The 16,758-nt window shown below is 43.0% G+C and overlaps 1 protein-coding gene across 1 annotated transcript in view; it reads right to left on the bottom strand.

Annotated features, from left to right (window-relative positions):
• Window positions 1-16,758, bottom strand: part of LOC124594453 (protein gooseberry-neuro-like) — a gene marked incomplete at its 5' end in the record, with an annotated part of 291,184 nt that overhangs the window by 97,864 nt on the left and 176,562 nt on the right. Inside the window, 2 exons of the mRNA XM_047132829.1 lie at window positions 767-908; window positions 6,394-6,584. Of these exons, the coding sequence (XP_046988785.1) occupies window positions 767-908; window positions 6,394-6,584 (333 nt within the window). The remainder of the gene's footprint in view (window positions 1-766; window positions 909-6,393; window positions 6,585-16,758) is intronic.

The following is a 16,758-nucleotide window of genomic DNA, read 5'->3' as shown; positions in this document are numbered from 1 at the left end:
TGTTACTACCCCCATCTGCATGTGTGCAGGGTCGGCCGCAGTGGCCGAGCGATTCTAAGCGCTTCAGTCGCAGGTTCGGATCCTGCCTCGGGCATGGATGTGTGTAATGTCCTTAGGTTAGTTATGTATGTTCTAGGGGACTGATGAGCTCAGATGGTAAGTCCCATAGTGCTCAGAGCCATTTGAACCATTTTTTTGCATGTGTGCATATCGCTAACCTATGATTTTTGGTCACCTCAGTGCATATCTTAATTTCAGGAAGAAACATCAGAGAATGTACGTCTGAGGCAAAGCACTGTTTGAAAGTAAATCACCCTGTGGGAAAATGGAAAAGATGAGAATTGAAGCGTTTGAGATGTACTTTTATAGAAGGATGCTGAAAATTAAGTGGGCTGGTATGATAAGAAATGAATAGGACTTCAGCAGAAACGGCGAGGAAAGCAATGTGTGGAAAACACCATGGGACGCTATGATAGGAGATGTGTTGCGATTTCAGGGAACACCTCCCATGCTACAAGACGGAGGCATAGAGAGCAAAAACTGTAAGGGAAGCTATAAATTGTAATATGTCTACCAAATAATTCGGGACTTTGGTTGTAGGTGCTACAGTGAGATCGAGGTGTTGGCACAGGAAAGGAACTGTGGTGGGGTGCATCAAACCAGTCACTAGATTGTTAAAATTTCAATTTGGTCTTATAATGGAAACGTTTGCATATGATGTCATAGGCAATAGTTAATGGTGTATCGCATGGGTACTGGCTCTTACCCTGTGACACCTGCATGCTTGCAGCTGTAGCCGCAACATCGGAGACGCTGTGACCGCCAGCCAACTGCAGAGCTCCGAACGCCATCTGCTGGGAAGCGCCGCAATGCTTGCGCCAGCGAGCTCGTCTGTTGCTAAACCACACCTGCAAGCATGGAAGGAGCCAAAATATTATGAACTACAGTTCTCTTTACTGTTAGTAATTGTTAGTAGCTAGGTACAGCTAACGAAGTTTATTACAAAGTGTATTCCCACATTTAGGCAAATTATTGTTTCTTTAGCTGCAGTTTCGCAGGGTGCCAGGGGTACTACATAAGTTTCCAAATTGACAGTATTAATGTATCACGTTCTTAAAGTGACCGTTTTATAAACATGCTGCAAATCATGGTACGAAATATGTCTGCACAAATCATGCATGAGATAATTGTGTTAGGACAAGTACAGAGGCACATTTAAATTAATGTCTCGTCGGTATAGAGTTAAAGCATGATGAAGAGATGAGGAAATAATCTGCTGCTTTGATAAAGAACCTATATTTGAATCCGTCTGAAAGGACTTATGGAAACAATGTAAACGCTAAATCTGGACGTGTGGGTGGCGATGTGAATCCCTTTCGTCCTGAATACGAGCCAATTGTAAACAGAAGTGTTATTTTGAAAAGAAATAAATCTTTGATAACAGGACTCTAAGAACAATTTTTTTTTCTCTTCTTGAAGCACAGGATAATAAAACTGAAAAGCTTTTACAGTGCCTAAATTAGCATTGTAGTGTCAAAACTCCTGAACGTTATCTAGATAAGTAACTTATAGTGGGTTCGAAAGACACTATCCAGAAACAGCTCAAATCAGGCTCTCACTGTCCGATTTGCTTTGTGAAAAATCTCATTCTTGATGCAGAGATACCGTGTTTAAGGACATATGACCAAGCTTTTTTTTTTTTTGCATAGAAGGCAGGTTTCGTAGAAGTTTTGTTGTAAGATAGTGGTCTTCCGGCAGTTTATCTTAATAAGTTATATCTCCTGAGTTGCTATCAGATTTATCAATGACCTGTGAGATTTGATGCGAACGCAAGAGGGGGAACGATCAGTCCGAACCATGGGGATTCTGAAGAGGTCTGTGCAAGTAGTCTGACAGCAGAACACCAAGCAATGCTGTATTACACCAGAATGACGAAGTTCTGTACACTCGAATAGTGTTGTCACAGTTTTTTCCTAAATACTGCCAGACCCAAACTTCACTGACATATACACTTATTTTCGAAACAGTGTAACAGAAGAATTTATTAGTTTCAGTTGTTAGTTCCCGATGGTGTAACACACTACCTCACGTCTGGTAACTCATGTTAAGGAAAAAATTACGTACAAACATGGCGTTATTGTTAATTTAACTATCCGTGGAGCAGAGTGATTATTCATGAAAAATATGGCAGCTACTTAGGGGTTAGCAAGAACCACGAGTTTCTCTTCTCAAACTTTTAGAATGGATGAGCCTGAGAAACATAGACATTAGGAGGACCAGAGGATGTGTACATCGATGGATAACGAGCGTTTTCAATTCCTTGCTACACCTTTCGGCGAGTTTTTCCTGTAGCTTGAATAACATTCAGTTGAGAGAATTTCGTGAAACAGATGAGCATTCGTCTATATAAATTGTCACAGCGGTGAAATGAAATGTCGTGTGGCCAGGGCCTGCCGGCGGGTAGACCTAATCGCCTGGTGCAAGTCTTGAGCTGACATCTACATCTACATCTACATTGATACTCCGCAAGCCACCCAACGGTGTGTGGCGGAGGGCACTTTACGTGCCACTGTCATTACCTCCCTTTCCTGTTCCAGTCGCGTATGTTTCGCGGGAAGAACGACTGTCTGAAAGCCTCCGTGCGCGCTCTAATCTCTCTAATTTTACATTCGTGATCTCCTCGGGAGGTATAAGTAGGGGGAAGCAATATATTCGATACCTCATCCAGAAACGCACCCTCTCGAAACCTGGCGAGCAAGTTACACCGCGATGCAGAGCGCCTCTCTTGCAGAGTCTGCCACTTGAGTTTATTAAACATCTCCGTAACGCTATCACGGTTACCAAATAACCCGGTAACGAAACGCGCCGCTCTTCTTTGGATCTTCTCTATCTCTTCCGTCAACCCGACCTGGTACGGATCCCACACTGATGAGCAATACTCAAGTATAGGTCGAACGAGTGTTTTGTAAGCCACCTCCTTTGTTGATGGACTACATTTTCTAAGCACTCTCCCAATGAATCTCAACCTGGTACCCGCCTTACCAACAATTAATTTTATATGATCATTCCACTTCAAATCGTTCCGCACTCATACTCCCAGATATTTTACAGACGTAACTGCTACCAGTGTTTGTTCCGCTATCATATAATCATACAATAAAGGATCCTTCTTTCTATGTATTCGCAATACATTACATTTGTCTATGTTAAGGGTCAGTTGCCACTCCCTGCACCAAGTGCCTATCCGCTGCAGATCTTCCTGCATTTCGCTACAATTTTCTAATGCTGCAACTTCTCTGTATACTACAGCATCATCCGCGAAAAGCCGCATGGAACTTCCGACACTATCTACTAAGTCATTTACATATATTGTGAAAAGCAATGGTCCCATAACACTCCCCTGTGGCACGCCAGAGGTTACTTTAACGTCTGTAGACGTCTCTCCATTGATAACAACATGCTGTGTTCTGTTTGCTAAAAACTCTTCAATCCAGCCACACAGCTGGTCTGATATTCCGTAGGCTCTTACTTTGTTTATCAGGCGACAGTGCGGAACTGTATCGAACGCCTTCCGGAAGTCAAGAAAAATAGCATCTACCTGGGAGCCTGTATCTAATATTTTCTGGGTCTCATTAACAAATAAGGCGAGTTGGGTCTCACACGATCGCTGTTTCCGGAATCCATGTTGATTCCTACATAGTAGATTCTGGGTTTCCAGAAATGACATGATACGCGAGCAAAAAACATGTTCTAAAATTCTACAAGAGATCGACGTAAGAGATATAGGTCGCCACTTCGGCGACTTGCGCGTCGATAAGGATGAAATGAGAATGACTAAGACGACACAAACACGCAGTCCCTGAGCGGAGAAAATCTCCAACCTACCCAGAATCGAACCCGGGCACCTCGGAATAACAAACCGGCGCGCTGTCCACTCAGCTACGGTGGCGAAACTGTCACACCGTCACTCGCCAGATCGATACTGATTCACCTTTTCTGAAACGATCATTTAAAATACTACACTGTTCCACTCTACTTGGCGCATGGCGAAGGTAGAATTCCAGATGTACACTACTGATGTAAAGTATCCCAGTTTTCAGTGGAGTGGAACTCTTCAGTTCAACGATTGTCATACTCGTCATTTTCTGGCGAAGTGTCGAGATTATTGTCGAAGTCCCTTTATTTATTGGAGAGGATCCTTCAGTTCACACCGAGCAAGGTAGCGCATTTGGGTGGACGACGACTCAGTCCTCGTCCAGCCATCCAGATGCAGGTTTTCGCGATTTCACTAACTCGCTCCAGGCATAGACTGGAACGGTTCCTTTGAAAAGAGGAAGGTCGCTTTCTTTCTCCACCCTTCCGTAATCCAAGCGTGTACTCCGCCTCTAACGAGCGCCATGTCGACGAGACGTTAAACGCGTCTCTCTCTCTCCCTCCTCCATCTCCTCCACCCCTCGTTCCACCACCCCATCGCTGCGCCCTATTTGCCTTATTTCCTCACTGCTATCGACCCGAATAGCAGGAGAACCCCCCCTCCCCTCCCTCCTTTCCAGTCGATTACAAGCACAAAAACTTACGCATTGTATCGACGCTTCGCCAGAGGAAAATGAATATGACACTCTGCACTCGTCAAAACTTCGCAGTGTCTCAGTACTGCCACCTGGCTGGAAAACCGAGAGCATACCATCATTTTGGGCATGGCTTTGCAAATTATACGGGGTGTTACAAAAAGGTACGGCCAAACTTTCAGGAAACATTCCTCACACAAAATAAAGAAACGATGTTATGTAGACATGTGTCCGGAAACGCATAATTTACATGTTAGAGCTCATTTTAGTTTCGTCAGTATGTACTGTACTTCCTCAATTCACCGCCAGTTGGCCCACTGGAAGGAAGGTAATGTCGACTTCGGTGCTTGTGTTGACATGCGACTCATTGTTCTACAGTACTAGCATCAAGCACATCAGTACGTAGCATCAACAGGTTAGTGTTCATCACGAACGTGGTTTTGCAGTCAGTGCAATGTTTACAAATGCGGAGTTGGCAGATGCCCATTTGATGTATGGATTAGCACGGGGCAATAGCCGTGGCGCGGTACGTTTGTATCGAGACAGATTTCCAGAACGAAGGTGTCCCAACAGGTAGACGTTCGTCTTAGGGAGCACGGAACATTCCAGCCTATGACTCGCGACTGGGGAAGATCTAGAACGACGAGGACACCTGCAATGGACGAGGCAATTCTTCGTGCAGTTGACGATAACCCTAATGTCAGCGTCAGAGAAGTTGATGCTGTACAAGGTAACGTTGACCACGTCACTGTATGGAGAGTGCTACGGGAGAACCAGTTGTTTCCATACCATGTACAGCGTGTGCAGGCACTATCAGCAGCTGATTGGCCTCCACGGGTACACTTCTGCGAATGGTTCATCCAACAATGTGTCAATCCTCATTTCAGTGCAAATATTCTCTTTACGGATGAGGCTTCATTCCAACGTGATCAAATTGTAAATTTTCACAATCAACATGTGTGGGCTGACGAGAATCAGCACGCAATTGTGCAAACACGTCATCAACACAGATTTTCTGTGAACGTTTGGGCAGGCATTGTTGGTGATGTCTTGATTGGGCCCCATGTTCTTCCAACTACGCTCAATGGAGTACGTTATCATGATTTCATACGGGATACTCTACCTGTGCTGCTAGAACATGTGCCTTTACAAGTACGACACATCATGTGGTTCATGCACGATGGAGCTCCTGCACATTTCAGTCGAAGTGTTCGTACGCTTCTCAACAACAGATTCGGTGACCGATGGATTGGTAGAGGTGGACCAATTCCATGGCCTCCACGCTGTCCTGACCTCAACCCTCTTGACATTCATTTATGGGGGCATTTGAAAGCTCTTGTCTGCGCAACCCCGGTACCAAATGTAGAGACTCTTCGTGCTCGTATTGTGGACGGCTGTGATACAATACGCCATTCTCCAGGGCTGCATCAGCGCATCAGGGACTCCATGCGACGGAGGGTGGATGCATGTATCCTCGCTAACGGAGGACATTTTGAACATTTCCTGTAACAAAGTGTTTGAAGTCACGCTGGTACGTTCTGTTGCTGTGTGTTTCCATTCCATGATTAATGTGATTTGAAGAGAAGTAATAAAATGAGCTCTAACATGGAAAGTAAGTGTTTCCGGACACATGTCCACATAACATATTTTATTTCTTTGTGTGTGAGGAATGTTTCCTGAAAGTTTGGCCGTACCTTTTTGTAACACCCTGTATTTGGTTTGCTGGAATGAAACGTATGAAATCAGTCCTAACAGTGCAAGAACAAGAGGTGTGTGTAAGTTAGGCGCAGCTGATACAGCACGACCAGATGCACCAGCAAGAAACCTGTATGCGCGCCTCCGAGAGCCCGGTCCTTCGGGCGAGCTCCTCGCGAGTGTAGACGTCTGGGTACTGCGTGCGCTGGAAGGCGCGCTCCAGCGTCTCCAGCTGGTCTCCGGAGAACGTGGTCCTCGACCTCCGCTGCTTGCGCTTCAGTGGGATGCCCGGCTCGGACTCCGTGTCCGAATCACACCGCCCTGAAACAGAAAAGCGCTAGTATTCATCATAATTTCATACAGAACGAGGGAGACTAAAGCCTTGTTTACGCGACGACACGAGGTTGCAGGCAACTGCGCTACCTGCCACTGCGCATGCGCGCCGCGCGTTTGCGCAACTCGTTGGTGAAACTAAACACTTTCGGCGTGTTCCAACTTTGGCGACACTAGTTGCACGAGTTTTGAGGTTATGCGTGTTCGTAGAGTGTAGACAAACTGAAATATGAAGTGGGGAACGGAGAATTATGTTCGCTTTTTGGATATCTATGCTCTGCATAGGTGTTTGTGGGATTTCAGTGATGCTGATTACAAAAATAAGGAACATATTGCTGCCGCTGAGACTGTCATGTGCGATCATAACATAGATGGTTTGACAATATCTGAGCTGCAGGGCAAAATTAGAGTTAGGACCACTTATACAACTGAATTAAGAAAAATACAAGCAAGTGTAATTCTAGCTGTGGCAATGCTCTCGTCTACTAAGACTAAAATCCCACTGTTCGAGTTGGCCAACTCTTTGTTAACGAATATTGTTGACAGTAGGGAAGGCTATACAAATTCAAGATGCTGCATTCTTTTTCAATATTCATATATTTAAAACGTCGCTGCAGTGCTCCCCATTCAAATATGTTAGAATTTTGAAATATTGCCACTGTTAAGATCTATCTTCAAGAGAGTAGTTTGCAAACCATTCTCTTCTTAATGCGGGCTGCTTCGAGTAATTATTGTTGCTAATGTTAATGTTGATAATTATTGGTGTTACTGAAATAGCGCCATCACCAACTAAAGCCGTATCTTAGAGCATGCCGAGTGTTCTCGATTGTAATGCACGCAATATGATGTGTAATTTCCGTTCTGGCGACAGTGCTTCAAGCATTACAGTACCTTTATTCCTTATCGCATAATTAACTCTGTTTAGAAGAAACGTGAACAGTTCTGGTGACATTCTAAGATAATTAAAAGAACTTCTTGGATCTTCCGTTATAAATTATTTCAGCAAGGATGCTGAGCAACCGAGCTGACGTCTTTTCTTCATCCAGTCACCAATCTAAACGCGTTTCTTACTTTTCCCTTATACAGCTGTTCCATGCAACAAGCTTCAACTCCAACACAACTCGTGCGGCGTGCAGCTGCCAAAACTTTCATTTCAGACACAACTCAGGGACCCACAAAACCACGAAACAGAAGTGTATACTAGTGTCGCCATGTCTACAGTCATATATGAAACCACTTGCGTGCAACCCATTCCACGCAACGCGTGGCGCAACCCAATGTCGTCGTGTAAACTAGGCTTAAGGTGAAAGTACATAAGATGAAATATACAGGATGCATCCTTATTGGTATGACAGACTGACTTGGTCTTAGTGTCATCTTGAAAGAAAATAGGTCAAGTTTTGATTCACGTGGTATGCTAGCACAGAATCGCGCCACTGCAAGCGCTAGCTGTAGTTGCAGCAAAGATGGCTGCCGTTACCAGTGCCGAGAGTGCTCGCTACGTGGTTTGGTTTGAAGAATCAAAGTCTGAAGCAGCTGTGCGATGTAACTTTCGTAGAGAGTAGGAAAAATTCTGCCAATAGTCGTACTATTTACGAGTGGCAGGAGTGTTTCGTTGAAACTGGATGTTTCATAAGACATAACAGTTCCTCAAGTCGTCGCCGTGCGTCTGACAATGTTGTGGAGCAAGTGAGATCGAAGCTTTGTGAACAGTCCTACAAAATCGACCCTATGTGCTCCTTGAGAGCTGGATGTCCCACATTCACTGTTTCACCTACCTTAAGAAAAAAGTTGCATCTCAAACCATACTAGTTTACAATGGTGCAAGGACTAAAAGACACTGGTAAGATTATTCGTAAGGATTTCTGTGTGGAAATGTTACACCAGTTGGACGAAGATTCCATTGGAAAATTTATCTTTCACTTAAAGTATTAAAGCTAGCAAACACAACTGTAGGATTTGGGGCAGCGAAAAATCCACGAAAGTCCCTGGAGCACGAACGTGATAGCTCAAAATGGACTGTGCTTCATTCATTGAGGAAATGCAACGTTTACAGACCTTCCTTTTCCCAAAAAACTAGCAACGGAATAGCGCACTTAGATAAGCTGTAAAATCTTTCAATTCCCCAGGTTGACGTTCATGAGCAATAATGCAGTGTAAAGTTTATACAAGATGACACGCCACCACACTATCACTGTATTGCCTGATTTCCTGAATTTCTGCTTTCAGGTAATTGGATGGGCCGACGTGCGCAATTGCAGGGCTCCCACATTCATCGGATCTGACATCTTTTGACTTACCACCTTCTCTAACAGAGCTCAGAGCTCGAATATACCTCGCAACTGGACAGGTCATACCTGATATGCTGTGCCAAGTTTGGCAAGATATCGGTTTCAGATGGGATGTGTGCTATATAACTAATGGATGTCACACTGAACCTGTTTCTCGTAGTCGTGCGGTAGCGTTCTAGCTTCCCACGCCCGGGTTCCCGGGTTCGATTCCCGGCGGGGTCAGGGATTTTCTCTGCCTCGTGATGGCTGGGTGTTGTGTGATGTCCTTAGGTTAGTTAGGTTTAAGTAGTTCTAAGTTCTAGGGGACTGATGACCATAGATGTTAAGTCCCATAGTGCTCAGAGCCATTTGAACCATTGAACCCGTTTAGCTATCAGGTAAAGAACTTAATGTGTTTTGCTATAAAACGATACCACAACCATATCTGTACGTTAAATGAATAAATCAGTTGGAGTTTTCAAATTTGCATTATCTGATAAAAACCCCCATGTAAAGTGGAATTGATCACTAGATGTCATGAGAGGTGGAGCCAACAGCATAAAAGGAGGCAAGGATTATTGAGTTGTCAGCACAGAAGCTGTAATATAGATTAGTTCAGTCAAAAGAACTCAGTGACTTTGAACATGGATTAGTCATTGGATGTGACAAGAGTAACAGATTCACCAAGGACATTTCAGTCCTTATAAAGCTGATAAAGTTGACTGTTAGTGATGTGATTGTGAAGTGAAAACGCGAAGGAACAATCACAGCTAAACCAGTATCAGTTAGACGTCATGTACTGATAGGCAGCAACCGCCGAGCATTGTGGAGAATGGTTATAAAAAATCACATAAATCAGGGGAAGGAAACACTTGCGAGTTCCCAAGTGCTACGAGAAGTTTTACGCACATGACTGTGTGTAGGTAGTTAAAAAAAGATGGGGTACAGTTTTCGAGCAATTCCTCGTATGGCACCCATTTTTGAAGTCAGTGCTAAGCGATACTTGGCGTGATGTGAAGGGCGACGCCACTCGACAGTGTATGACTAGAAAAACGAGTCGTCTAGAGTAATGAATCACACTAAACCCTGTGGCAATCTGATGGGAGGCTTTGCGTTTAGTGAATATCTGGAGAACGTTACCTGCCATCATGTGTAGTGCCACCCGTGAAGTAAAGAGGAGGTGGTGTTCAGGTCTGGGATATTTCCCATGGTTGGGGTATGGCCCCTTATTGCGCTTAAGAAAACGCCAAATACGGAAGATGGTGAACACATTTTACAGTATTGTGCGGTACCTGCGGTAGAGGAACAGTCTGGAGACGATGACTGTATCAGCGTGACAGTGCAGCCTGTCATAAAGCTGTATGTGTGAGGTAATGGTCTGTGTACATCAACATTCCTGGAAAGGATTGACCCAACCAGAGTCTCGACCAATGGAAAACTTTTAGGATAAGTTAGAATGTCGATTTCGCTCCAGACATCAGCGTCCAAGATCACTATCATCTCAGGTTTTGGCTCTCGAGGAAGAATGGGGTGCCATTCATCCACAGACATTAAGCCTTGGAAAGTGTCTCCAGCAGATTTCATTCCATCACAAAGGTGAGGGGTGGACTCACCCTATATTAATGTCAACTAATAGGTGTCTGGATATTTTTGATCAGGTCGTATATATACTTACATTCAGATGCTCCATATTAAGGTGTCTATCAGTTTAAAATGTTCAGGCATAACGTGCTGTCACTATACGAAACTTCATCACTACAACATTTCCGTCATGTTACTGCATCAGCTGAACGAGTTGGCACAGTGGTTAGCACACTGGACTCGCATTCAGTACGATGTTTCGAATCCCTGTCCGACCATCCAGATTTATGTTTCCCGTGAATTCCCTAAATCGCTGAAGGCAAATTCTGGGATGGTTCCTTTGAAATCTAATCCGAGCTTGTACACCAATGACCTCAGTGTCGACTGGACGTCAAATTCTCACCTTCGCTCTTACTGCGATCTTCTCCAGGAACACTCACATTGTGTGTTCCATCTGTCTCTAGAGACGGCCGAGAAGAAACAAATACATTTAGGTGGTGAAGAATTATATCAGCTGCTCGCTCCACGTGAAGAAAATGCAATAATCTGCCCTCGCTCGCTCATTGCCAACTTACGATTCACCTCTGGTTATGAGCTATACTCTCAACACGACATAAAAATAGTAAAAAGTTTTTAGTGGATTTAGTATAGTAATCAGCACAGACTGTTTCAAGCTGAATGTGATCGTTCCAAGAAAGGCACTAACATTTTCAGCAATAGCACCTTTGCATTGAGAAAGCTGGCATTCCCCATTTCAGAACTGGCTGAAATGGGTAAGTGCCTAGTTAGAGGAGGGCCGCGTAACCTTCCAGTATTTTAGTGGTCTAATTCTCCATTTAGCATTTGATATTACACAGCTTGAATGCAGTACAAATGGTTCAAATGGCTCTGAGCACTATGTGACTAACTTCTGAGGTCATCAGCCCCCTAAAACTTAGAACTACTTAAACCTAACTAACCTAAGGACATCACACACATCCATGCCCGGGGCAGGATTCGAACCTGCGACCGTAGCGGTCGCGCGGTTCAAGACTGTAGCGCCTAGAACCGCTCGGCCACACCGGCCGGCGAATGAATGCAGCACAGAATTATAGTATGATCGATTCTGGCTCATGTAGTAGGCCTAAAATAAATTTCTAAGTAGATCGGTGTAAAACAAAAGGAAAGACCTCGGTAACAGAACATAGTCCATACCAGAACATAGTCCGTATCCCTCTAATATCACCGGTAGGTACACCGACTTCAACGTCCCCGAACAATCGGCGATGCGCCATCAACTTCGCCACATATCATCACTCCAGTAGACATACTGGTGATGTTTAGACTTTAATCAACGATATTGGTGTAAAGTCTGGTGATTAGGAACTTTACGCGACCACCTCCACACCTCCCTCCACTTCGCAGCCAAATATTGCTAAATCAGAACAGGGGTGGACAATCGGACATAGCAAATAATAATAACGTGCATGATTAGATTCAACGAAGAACATTGAAAATACTGTGATGGAAACTCCTAGAGCACTTGTGGCCTAAATGACAGAACTCGTTCAGTATCTCTGTCTAGTTCAGAAGTTACAGAGAGAATCGAACTGAAAAAAATACCGGATCATCCTCAATTCCAAGGCGTCCCACAAACCTTTGTTTGATATTAAGCACCAGTTACACGCAGTTGGCATTGAAACATGTATCAGACATGATGAATAGTAAATTGTCTAATTGTAATTACAGATCACGTTTACACGGTGTACATCCAAAGGATAAACGAACTGACAATTTTTCCCGCTCAGCTTGGAGGTGATACTTCGTTACCAATTTCAGCATCATGGGATTTCGTTTGATTGACAGTTTCTTTACAAAGATGAATTACAACAGATTATTGTGCAGACTCTTCTTGTGATCCAAATGCATTCAAAATAATAATGCCTTCTCATCAGGGATGCTGCCTTGAGAGGTAGACACTGGCCTCACATTTGGAAGTCACGGGGTCGAGCTCCGGGCCGACTATACAGGTTTAGGTTTTCCTTGCCTTAACTAAATCCATTGAGGCTAATTGTGGGATGCTTCCTCTGAAAAGAACACGGGCTATTTCCTTCCCCACCCTTGTCCTATCCGAGTTTGTACTTCGCCTGTGAAGATCTGGGTCGGCGACGGCATATTAAAGCCTAATCTCCCTTTCTTATTTCTTTCGGGGTAGCTAACTTCCTAGATGATAATGCCTAAAACTTACCGCTTAGCTGCAGTTTTACATAGAATCCACCCTCGCCCATTTGAAGATCCGACTGCGAAGTTATCTACAAAAAATCTTATGGGACTTAACTTCTAAGGTCATCAGCCCCTAAGCTTACACACTACTTTAACTAAATTATCCTAAGGACAGACACACACACCCATGCCCGAGGGAGGACTCGAACCCCGCCGGGACCAGCCGCACTGTCCATGACTGCAGCGCCTGAGACCGCTCGGCTAATCCCGCGCGGCAGCTATCTACAGTATGTGATTTTTTCACGGTAGAGAATACGTGGCTAGAGGCTCCACCACACGACGAGCAATACAAAACTGCACTGCAAACAACACGCTTAGTGTACCCTACCATTCGGGAGTGAATCGTAGTACTATACTCCCATTTAGCGACAAATTACACCCATACGATAGACTGTAGTTGCTTCAGCGCAGTACTAATAATTTTGGTTAGAATGTTTACGTAATTTTAATATCTTTACGTAGGAATGCACAAAGAACAATATTTTGAAAAATGTGTTTAGCTTTTGAAACTTCCTAGTAGATCAAAGCTGTGTGCTGGATAAGTACTAGACCACGGAAAGTTTAGATGGTGGGAGACAGGTATTGGCATATTTGAAACTGTGAGGAAGGGTTGTGAATCTTGCTTGAATATTTATGTCAGTAAGAAAGGCAACGTTCTGGATTCGAGTTCCGATCCAGCACACAGTTCTAATTTACTGGGAAGTTTCAAATCAGTGCACATTCCGATGAAGAGTGCTAGATGCATTCTGGCATGTAAACTTTATTTTTTCTGTTCTTCAGATGGACTGAGTAATGCGCCAGGCAACATATTACGCAGTATCACTGTAATTGGTAAAATGTTTTCTCAGTTCCAGCCGCTTTCCGAATCTGAGTGAGTAATGGAACTTATGTCTATTGTTTATGCTGGTGAAGGTCAGGAGAACAAGAGAACGTGCGTACTTGCGACGCCGGAGGGAGAGGAGAGGGGGGCGATAGGGGGAAGTATCTCGGAAGGAGCTGTACCAAATTTGTTCATTTACAGAATGTTGTTCATAAGATAGTTATAATTGAATTTTTAGAGGACTAGGTTGTTGAATAACGCAGTCGTTGCAACATCGCTATTCCTGCCACTTCGTTGTGGTGTTAGTACTTTTGATCTTTAGTTTGGACAGATCGGTTTCGCGAAGCATATTTGATATATTTATGAAGATGGTACAGACTGAATGACGCCTACCCGTAAGCGATTTTGTGATTCTTTCTGATGCTCTTGGTACTTAATCGTAACATTTTCATTAATTTAATCCATACAAACTACTTATTCAAGAGTGATAATCCTTGTAGATGTAAAACAACGTACAAAGTAACGATTCAACAATGAAAATGTTTTACAACTAATACACCGTAAATAAACTACGATGTACCTCCCAATAAACCTGATTTACTTAGATATTGGTTACTCTGCACGCCAGTCTGTGAAGTACAATAAAAGCTGTTCACTTATCTCCTACCTCTGCGAAATAATTAACCTTGGTAAGTGATGTAAACATGCTGTTAGTGTATCATTCAACATATGCAGCTTGGTGTAACACCAATGATATAGTTACATTACCGATTTTGTTCAGCTAGAACTGTCCTTATTCCGGCGATTGATTAGATTATACTGACCCATCTGGTCATTGTTATGTGAGGGCAGTGTGACTATCTGATTAGGTGAAGACGGATTATCGAAATCTGTAACATAACAAAAGTTAACTGAGATTATTCTAGGCACCCCGTATTTCGTTCATAATCTTCCTCTCTGCCCTTACATGTCTACAGAAGCCTACAGATGAGTACCAAACCAGAGCCAAGTGCTCTCGCGAAAATCTTCAATATCCTGTTGTAAGTAAGCAATTTCTGTGAGAAGGAAACGTTTAATATGTAGCTACTACAAGTTTTGTTTGGCGACAACGAGAATTGTGAGACATTACACACTGTGCAAGATGAGATGTAGCTACAGTTTCACATATTCAAATGGGAAACTTTTTATTTAATCTCATGACATCTTTACAATATTTTGGTGTGCGGGGGTAGAAAGAAACAGCGGTGCGTCCTGCCCTCTTCGTCTGCACAGTGACAGAGGTCACAAGCGTGAGAATACTCTCTCAACCCACTCTCTGTCTCATTAATCTCGACTATAATTGATTTCCGATCAACACAGAGTGGTCTATCACCTCTAAAATACCGGCCTCGCCCACATGAGTACGCCTGAAGAGAACGTTGGCGCTTCGAGCTCCACGCTACGGAGGTGTGACCCTTAAATTTCCTGTCTGACATTTCAAATATAACGACGCGTCAGTCGTATAACAGAGAACTTTTAGTGAGCCCGCTCCTCTGTCTAGTACTGGGCAGGGTTTATCTCTGAGTGTTAGTTATAGCAGTGTTTGCTCGTAAACATGAATTGGAAGCGGGCAGTCCCCCTCAGAGGTATTAGGAACCTGGCAAGCACATGCTGAATACTAATGTATGTCGTAAGGAGAATTCATTGGTAGATGAACTCCGAATGAAGAGCCTTCCTGTCAAAGTTTTCCGAATTAGTATTTTTATTATCTCCTCCAGGCTACTGCCACCGGTTTTATTAATTTTTAATCTTTAGCAGATTTCACGAAACATCACGCGATATTAAGATATACGGTAAATAGGGGTAAAAAAGATTACGAACAAATGCTCTGTGTCAATGCTGTAGATAAGAAAAGGGATAATCCGCTACGAGAGGAATTAACATGGCACGTAAACAAGAGAAACTAGAAAAAGTTAAGAAAGAAATGCGAAAAAACTAGGAAAAATAATGGTTTCTAAGAAAAGTGATTTGACATAACGGTAGAATAAATATAGCTGCATAGAACTGGGAACTATAGATTAAAGAATGTTAAACGCACTCATTTAGCACGGAGGAGAGACCAGAGACATGAGAAGATGAGAAGATGGTCGGAAACCTGTATGAGAAGGGATGTCTATTCAGCAGGCCTACTGAAGAAAAAATCGATCAAATGATGAAGGACGTAGAAAAATGAATAATTATGATTCACACTAATGTTACGAAATTAAATGCAAAATGTACGTCGCAAGCTTTTGGAGGAATACTGCCTCACTATCTCCGGATAAAGCGTCAACTGTCTTTAAGAAAAGATTATAGACTGTCATTCTTGCATTACAAATAGTTTTCACCGTGTTATTAGAATTAGAAATAAAGGGACAGAATCAGAAATAAACCTTTATCGTCAATGTACAAAAAGTAAGGACATCGACAATTCAGCAGCCAGGGATTGGGAAGATGGTAAAATATTAAGTGACTTTATCATGCCTACTGGTTAGTTTAAATGTTGAAGAGGGAGGTTAAAACAGTACTGAACATAAAAGAAAGAAAGGAGAACGTAGAAGAATGGTAGGCTACTTAGCACAGAATTTGGTGTAAGATTTGTTAAAAGAAAGTTAAATTACCTTTGCGAGAAAGAAATCTCTAAAAAAAAAAAAAAAAAAAAAAAAAAAATTATGAACGACATAGTGGTAAAAGTGAAGGAATTAAGCTACAAGGACGGGAAATTACTCGCTGCATTTGAAACGTAGACCAGCAAGTGCGAACTAAGTTTCTGTCAGCGAAACAAATTCATTTATAAAATTTAGTAAGAATAGAGACAGGAGCTTATAAAACTGTCTGGAGAACAACATCGTCCAGGAGTGCAACTGGATGGACGTAGCGAAAATCAACAAGTAGGATATTTTATCATCTGCAGCGTGGTACTCTAAAAGTAATTTTCAGGGTAATACGAGAGATCAGTTACTAACGTTCGATGTGCAAGACGATTGGACTCTGTGGCAGGATCCGTTTAGTGGGACGTGTACCAGTGCACCTAGAACTAGTTAATTTGGCGGTCGGAGATGCAGCAACAGGTTAAAAAGTTAGGAAAAGGCAAAATTAGCAACATTTAACGGAAACCATTGTGAATACTTCAAATGCGCAAAAATTTACGTAATATTAGGGAAAAAAGGAGGATTGCATAGAAAAAGGAGAGCCTTGGGTTGCAAAATTA

The sequence above is a fragment of the Schistocerca americana genome, chromosome 2, assembly GCF_021461395.2.
Source record: "Schistocerca americana isolate TAMUIC-IGC-003095 chromosome 2, iqSchAmer2.1, whole genome shotgun sequence".
In the NCBI taxonomy this organism is placed as follows: Eukaryota; Metazoa; Arthropoda; class Insecta; order Orthoptera; family Acrididae; genus Schistocerca; species Schistocerca americana.
This window is presented reverse-complemented; position numbering and strand designations above follow the sequence as displayed.